The 7792-nt window shown below is 33.6% G+C and overlaps 1 protein-coding gene across 1 annotated transcript; it reads left to right on the top strand.

Annotated features, from left to right (window-relative positions):
- The first annotated feature begins 929 nt into the window (after positions 1-929).
- LOC110176954 (uncharacterized) lies at positions 930-7198 on the top strand. Its single transcript, XM_086830574.1, has 3 exons — positions 930-1081; positions 1709-1785; positions 6602-7198. The coding sequence occupies exons 2-3, from the start codon at positions 1725-1727 to the stop codon at positions 6985-6987; spliced, it is 447 nt and encodes a 148-aa protein (XP_086686700.1). The 5' UTR covers positions 930-1081; positions 1709-1724; the 3' UTR covers positions 6988-7198.
- Positions 7199-7792: the final 594 nt, after the last annotated feature.

Raw genomic sequence — 7792 nt, 5'->3', positions numbered from 1 at the left:
CGAACCAACAGAGCTGGGTTTTTGGGGGTGCGAACCAGTTTTAACTAATCAGTGCCGTTGATAAGGGAAGCGAATCTGAAGTATAAGTAGTAAGCATTAAGTACGTGTAGTACAGTCCAAGTTGTGGCCGTCAGAATGACCTCCAATCTCTAAACAAAGCACCGGAACCCAATCCGCCGGATGGAAGTAAAGATTTGCTCCTAGGAATTCCCCCTTGTTAAAAATTAATTACCTTTACAGCCTTTTTATTTTGTTTTGCGAGTGAAACAAGTTGTTTTGAAATATTTATTTATTTATTCATTATTTATGTATGCCTTATGGGAATTCCCTAATTGATAATAACATTTCTTAAGAGCTTTGTTATGAAATTTAATGAATGAAACAATTTGTTTAGAAATATTTATAAAGTTAGCTTATTTTAATTCTTCTCTCTCATAAAACCCCTTTTGATTATAAAATTAGGATAAGTTACAAGTCTAATGGGACATCATCTGTATTATGCTTTTGTTTATTTATATATTTTTTTTGTTAATGACGACACTGTGTCACCGTTTTTAACCAGTTCGAACCGGTGGATTCCATTTGGATTGTGTTTTGTGTGTGCTTTCCCAGTTGTTTTTGGGTTAAGAACCAAGCTCGGCTCTCAAAAAAAACCAAGCTTATCAATGCAGTGAGTGAATCTCACCTTGTAGAGCCAGAGCATCCATCCCTCCTATATGAGAATATATATGTATATATATACATACTCTCACGACCCTGCAGAGCTGATCGAGTGACGGAAGTTTTTCCATTTAATTTCCATTTTTTGCTGACTTTTTAGGGCCGATCTTCTCTCAGCAACACACACACGAGAGAAGAGAGACTCTCTTCGACTCTCATCTCTTGGCTTTTTGAAAAATCAACGTTTTTCAAAAGTTCAATACGAGTTTACAGATTCATCTCGACGGTGCTCGCGTCAAGTTGTGCGTTCGCTCTTGCCCTTAAAGTTTGATTTTTATGCGAATTAATTGTACATTTTCTAATAAATAAATAATTCAGCAAAAAGTGTAGTGGGGGTTTATAAAATAGATATTTTTAAAAGGTGATTAATTGTGACAAATATTTTAAAACATTTCATTACGGGATAGATCAGATCAAGTTTTTTAAAAAAAGGTTCAAAAAAATGAAAAGTAAAAAGAGTATTTAACAGAATTTATTGTTTTCAGTTGAAGCTATAAATGTTTAACAATTTTTTAATAAATTAATCAATAAATATTATAAATATTTCTTTCGATTAAAAAAAGAATTATAATTGATTCAGAGAATATGTAACTTTTAAAAGTATTTAAAAGTGAATTAAATTAAAGTTATTACAAGACAAATACATTATACAAATTACTGATAACGTAGCAACCACTCTTCATTTCGCTCATTTAACTTGACCCACTTGTAATAAATATCCCAAATTATAGTATATAAAATTCCAAACAAAATCTAAATCTTAAAATGAAATGTTTGCCTTAAAAAAATATTAGCAAGTGTCACGTTGAGCAGCCACGCTCTGTCTGGTACCGGTTTAGTGCAGGTGTAAATGAGAACCGCTCACAGCAAGTTATAGATTATAATTATAATCGAAGCGTTAATCAAATTACAAACAAAGACAAAGATGCTAAAAACCATAAAGTAAATCAGATACAAATAAAATAGAAAATTTTAATACTTTTTACAGCAAAATAACCACAAAAATGTCGACAACAACAACGTTCATTATAGTGTGCCTGGCATTGGCGGCAAATATCTTAGCAGGTGAGCTTCTAAATAGTTTAATTAATTAATTAACTTATTTAAAACTAAATACATAATAAGACTTAATGATGAAATGTGCTCTTTGTCTATGTGAATTCAATTGGGAAACAAGCTAACCAATTGATTGGCCAACACTTTAGCCATTTGTTTTCTGTGCCAAATTGATCGATTTTCTAGTGCGGCTCAACTCCAAAACCAAATCAACCGCAACTCATCGAATCATTGAGGTGGAAATTCATGCCACAAACACTTTTCTTTGGATAGTGCTGGCAGTGACTCATCTCTCATGGAAAATTGCAAAGAAAAGCTATTTCCAAACATTATTGATTTTGTATTAAGTTGGGATTTAGTTTTATGTTGTGTTTTTTAATAAGTGATAGAAATTTTTATTGATTTTGATAACTTGTCATAATTGAGTCAACTTTGAGCATAATTAGAATATTAAAGGAGAGAACTCGTAAGTTTATAGATTTGTCAAAGTAATATAATTATAAACAAAAAGGAAAAAGGAAGCCAACTTCGAAATGCCGAAATTTGTATACCTTAGCCGTCATTAAAATCATCATAACTAAGCCAAAAATACATTCATTTCTTTTTGGAAAGCTGTCCTATGTTAGTTTTTATTAAATTAACAAATCTACATTCTAAATTTAAAAATTCAATATATTTAAAATTTTTGCAATTTGAAAAAATGAAAAATTTTAGAAAAAAATTTGCTTCTGCCGGAGATGGATAGAAAGATTCGCCTGTTGATGCTGATCAAGAATATATATGATTTACAGGGTCGGAAATGGCTACTTCACTTTCTTTTAAGCTTATGACTGAAGGTGAAATATAAAAAAATATATATAAAATAATTTAATCGATTTTATTTTATATGAAAATTTTACGACAAATCAAAAAGTAAAAAACTCATAACTAAGCCAAAAATGCATTAATTTCAATTTGGAAAGTTCGTACATTCATTTTTAGCAGGTTAATAAAACTGCAACTCCATTAAAAATGTAAATTTTTGTCCGATTTTTAAAAATTTTAACGAAGTAAGCCTTCTTTTTTTTTTTAATTGGAAATTTCTGAAAAAAAATTTTTTTTGACCGGGTATAGCTAGAAAGATTCGTCTGTTGGTGCTGATCAAGAATATATATGATTTATTTATTTAATTTCTTAAATCTTTTAAAGATTCCGTTTCGATTTTTGTGTCTTTGTTTTTCCGCCATCTTACTGCACTGCCCACCAGCTGTTGATTAATAATTAAATTTGTTTTTAAAAAAAGAGCAAAAGTCTATACAAATTAGCCTCGTGGAGCCACGCACACAGAGCTGGCCTTTGTAGAGTTCCGACACGGATGCATTGATTGTCCAAGCAATTCCACAGCTCGCACTCACTTGTTAAGGGAACGCACATTATATAGCTTTAATTTTATTGAAAGTATTTGGACACGAACATCGTAATCGGTTGGACAAATATTCACGTTTCAGGGGAGTGAGAATGCACAGGAAAAAATACAATATATAAATAATAAAAAATAATAAAGTTAGGTAATAGGACAGTATATTATCGGAAGAATTTGATATAATACATAAATTTAAGATATAAATTTTATAACTAGAAGAACGTAATTTTAAAGTATATCAAAAATTTCCCTGTGTGTATGTTGACTGTTTTTAGACAATGTAGAAGCACTAATGAAAAGTACAATTAAAGCTTTAACAAAATAAAAGCGCTGCCACCAAGGCAACAGTTGGGAGAGGGTTTCCCCTCTCCCCTAGTTTTTCCGATTTTCTCCAGATTAAGTTTCACTGAAAACCCGCTTGAATATGCAGCAAATGTAAAATGCAAATGCAAATGCAAATGCGAAATGCAAAATATGCAAATTTTCTAACAAAGGGGCGCTCAGAAACTGTAGAAACTGCCACTGTAGAATTTTCTAATGGCAGGTGACTTTTTATTACTTAATGTTTGTTTACAATAGTGACTTAATTAGCCAACTCCACAAACGTGAGATTTACGTCAGTTTCCTCTGAATAGTGTTAGAATTTCTCTTAAAAAAATGGCTCATGTGCTCGACATTTATAATCCTGACAAGTCCAGACATATTTCGCATTTACAAGTGGAACTCACGGTCTGCATGTCCTTGCCCTTTGGCATTAAATATATATATTGCTTTTTGTTGGTTAGATTCTTCAGAGAAATACTCTTTTGAGTAATAGTTTGAAGTCTAGGCAATTTGAATATATTTTAAGGGGTTAAGGTTTAGGTTGCTACAAAATGTCAAATCTGGTCAATGGGCTTTAGACAAGGTAATTGTTATAGATTAGGAGGGGTAATTGATTGAATAAATGTAAAAGTTAAATGGAAAGTTCTACAGATTTTCCAATTTTCCAATGATTTTCCTAAGGATTTCAAAGTTTATAATTATTTGGAAAGTATAAAATATTGAATATTAATAGGTAAATATTAACCATTTATATTAAACAATTTAAAAAAATTAACTTGAAATCTCAGATTAATCATTTCCTTTAAATTAGGGTCACCAAAGTTCGCTATAATTAAAACCCTTGTGATTTAGGCCCTTTGTACTTTCTTTTTGTTAAGGCCCTTAAAGGTTTGCGTGCCAAAACATTGAATGTTTCACCATTTATTTCTTTCATTTTGGCCCCTAAAAAGCAGTTGACATGCAATTATTCAGGTAACTGCAGTTGGATCGCAGTCAGTTTGTCAGTCAGAGGCTTTCACCTGCTGACAGTAAGCGGAAAGGGTTTAAGAAAGGGTCTTGAGGGGGGCTAATAAAATAATTTACTGTCAGTGTGTCGGAGACTTTGAAAAGGGCGAATTTGAATGCCATTAGAGGTTGCACACGTTTCCAATTAAAGTCTGAAATAGGCAGAAATTTAATTAAAAGGAAAATTTGAAGGCTAATATATAATGGCTATATATCAACTTTGATGATAATCTGTTGAAAACTGTAAAAGTTATAATTTGTTTTTCTACAAATTTTCCGATCTTTCCTATGGCACTATTTATACGTATATAGTCCAACGATCCGCCATGCTCAGAATTATATTCTTGAAAAATTATATGGAAGAATAAGTCCATAGTTTCTTTCAAATAGCTTAAATTTGTTTCAAAACAAATCTCGGACATCTGTGCATATGATTCTCAACTAGTTCTAACATCTCTGGAACGAAGTTACTCCTCCTGGCTATGTCTCAGCGAAGTGTTGTGTTACAAAAGTTGCAAGTCATTGTTTATTAGTGTTCAAAGTTAATTACTGGTCATAGATACTTACTGTTCAGAGTTACTTACTGCTCATAGTTACTTGCTGATCATATTTAATTACTGGGCATAGTTAATTACTGATCATAGTTCTATAAATCGTCCGATTGTTCCTATTTCAGCTATATATACATATGTATACATATAGTCCACCGATTCGCCATGCTCTGAATTATAAAGCAATAAAATTATATAGAAGAATAACTCCATGGTTTCATTCAAATAGCTTAAATTTGTTCCAAATCAAATCTCGCACATCTGTGCATATGATTCTCAACTAGTTCTAACGTCTCCGGAACGAAGTTACTTCTGCCGGCCATGTCCCAGCGAAGTGTTGTATTACAAAAGTTGCAAGTCATTGTTTATTAGTGTTCAAAGTTAGTAACTGATCATACATACTAACTGGTCATAGATACTTAAGGATCATAGTTACTTATTGATCATAGTTAATTATATATATAAATCTTATTATTACTGATCAAAGTTACTTACTGGTCATTGATACTTACTGTTCATAGATACTTACTGAACATTATTACTTACTGGTCATAGATACTTACTGTTTAGATGTACTTACGAAGTTACTTCTACCGGCCATGTCTTAGCGAAGTGTTGTGTTACAAAAGTTGCAAGTCATTGTTTATTAGTGTTCAAAGTTAGTAACTGATCATACATACATACTGGTTATAGATACTTACTGATTATAGTTACTGACTGGTCATAAATACTTACTGTTCATAGATACTTAATTGTCATAGATACTTACTTGTCATAGATACTTACTTGTCATAGATACTTAGTGTTCAGAGTTACTTACTGCTCATAGTTACTTGCTGATCATATTTAATTACTGGGCATAGTTAATTACTGGGCATAGTTAATTACTGATCATAGATCTATAAATCGTCCGATTGTTCCTATGTCAGCTATATATATATATACATATAGTCCACCGATTCGCCATGCTCCGAATTATATTGTAATAAAATTATGTAGAAGAATAACTCCATGGTTTCATTCAAATAGCTTAAATTTGTTCCAAATCAAATCTCGCACATCTGTGCATATGATTCTCAACTAGTTCTAACGTCTCCGGAACGAAGTTACTTCTGCCGGCCATGTCCCAGCGAAGTGTTGTATTACAAAAGTTGCAAGTCATTGTTTATTAGTGTTCAAAGTTAGTAACTGATCATAGGATCATAGTTACTTATTGGTCATAGTTAATTATATATATAAATCTTATTATTTCTGATCATAGTTACTTACTGGTAATAGATACTTACTGTTCATAGATACTTACTGAACAGTATTACTTACTGGTCATACTAGATACTTACTGTTTAGAGGTACTTACTGATCATAGTTATTTACTGATCATAGATGCTGATCAAAAATATATATACTTTATTTGGTCGGAGATGACTCCTTCACTGCTTTGTAAGCTTCAGACTGCAATTATAATACCCTGCAGGGGCTTAAAAATTCATGTTTTTATAATTTAAAAAATTGAACTAAACCATCTATCCCCCCTTTCTTCCAGTGAGTGCCATTCGGTGCCATCAGTGCAATTCGCATGAGAACGAGGACTGCGCCGGCCTGGTGGTGAACACTCCACGCGCCCAGCGGGACGAACAGTATCTGAAGGATTGCGTGGCCCCTGCGGGCCATGAGGCCTTCTGCCGGAAGACCGTGATCAAGTTCGAAGTGAATCACGAGCACCGGATCGAGCGGAACTGCGGCTGGATACCGGAGAAGATCCAGAATGCCTGCTTCACCGCCGACAATGAGGGCTACAAGCAGGTCGTGTGCACCTGCAGCGAGGAGGGATGCAATGGAGCCAGCTCCTTGATGGGAGTCCGGCAGGTGGGCTACAGTCTGGCGGCCACAGTGGTCAGCCTGACAGTGGCTAGCATCCTTAGACACTAAACGCATATCCTTGTATATCCTGCAAAGAAAAGAGTACCTTATTTTACAAGTGGCTAAAAAACTAAGTCTTAACGAAAATACTGCACTAAGTTCTTCATTCCACTCTCTGATGTATGCCATATCCTTAGTAGTTATGTCCATCGCAGCATCCCATCTGTCTTGTATTTGTATTTAATTTCTATGAAAATATAAGCGTAATATTTAACTAAAAGAGAGTATCTGTGTTTAAATTATTGATTTTGTAAATTTATTAATTTATTCAAATGATGCATTATAGTTATGAAATAACCGAAAGTCCTTTGACTTTCACTTCATATTATCGAGAAAACACTTTAATGCCCTTGTGTAACCAAAAATGTGGACCATAATTTATCGATGCATAAGCACACACACTAACACACACTCACCGCCCTTGCAGAAATTCAATTATTTATGTTTAGCACTTAAATCACTCTCAGTCTGAGCCATTAAAGGGCAAACCGAGGGCGGGAATTTATGCGTTAGGCATTCCACAAAAAGGGGCAGAAATGTGCGAAATGTGGCGCGGCAATTATATAAAATCGGAAATTTTCATATGTAACGCATAAGTTGACCAAGGACTCACACACACTCACCCACATCCTGTCATGTCCTGTTTCCCAGTCCTTCAGTCCTGCTGCCAAAATGTCTGCAGCTATGTCTGTTTTGTGGCCCAGAGTAAGTCAAAGTCACTGTCTACGCAGGCCAAAAATAATAGGGCAACTTTGTTAGTTTTTATTGTTGAGGATGGGAGGGAAGAGAACTCTGACGACATGTTGGCCCATTA

The sequence above is a fragment of the Drosophila serrata genome, unplaced genomic scaffold (assembly GCF_035046125.1).
Source record: "Drosophila serrata isolate PLE 108 unplaced genomic scaffold, ASM3504612v1 contig_240, whole genome shotgun sequence".
NCBI classification, from domain to species: domain Eukaryota; kingdom Metazoa; phylum Arthropoda; class Insecta; order Diptera; family Drosophilidae; genus Drosophila; species Drosophila serrata.
The sequence above is the reverse complement of the archived record's forward strand: the minus strand, read 5'-3'. Positions and strand labels throughout refer to the sequence as shown.

Bases quoted from the DNA above. Each gene is read 5' to 3' on its own strand.
- LOC110176954 (XM_086830574.1), top strand. From the start codon at position 1,725: ATGTCGACAACAACAACGTTCATTATAGTGTGCCTGGCATTGGCGGCA. The intron at 1,786-6,601 runs GTGAGCTTCTAA...CCTTTCTTCCAG, and splicing joins GGCGGCAAATATCTTAGCAG to TGAGTGCCATTCGGTGCCAT.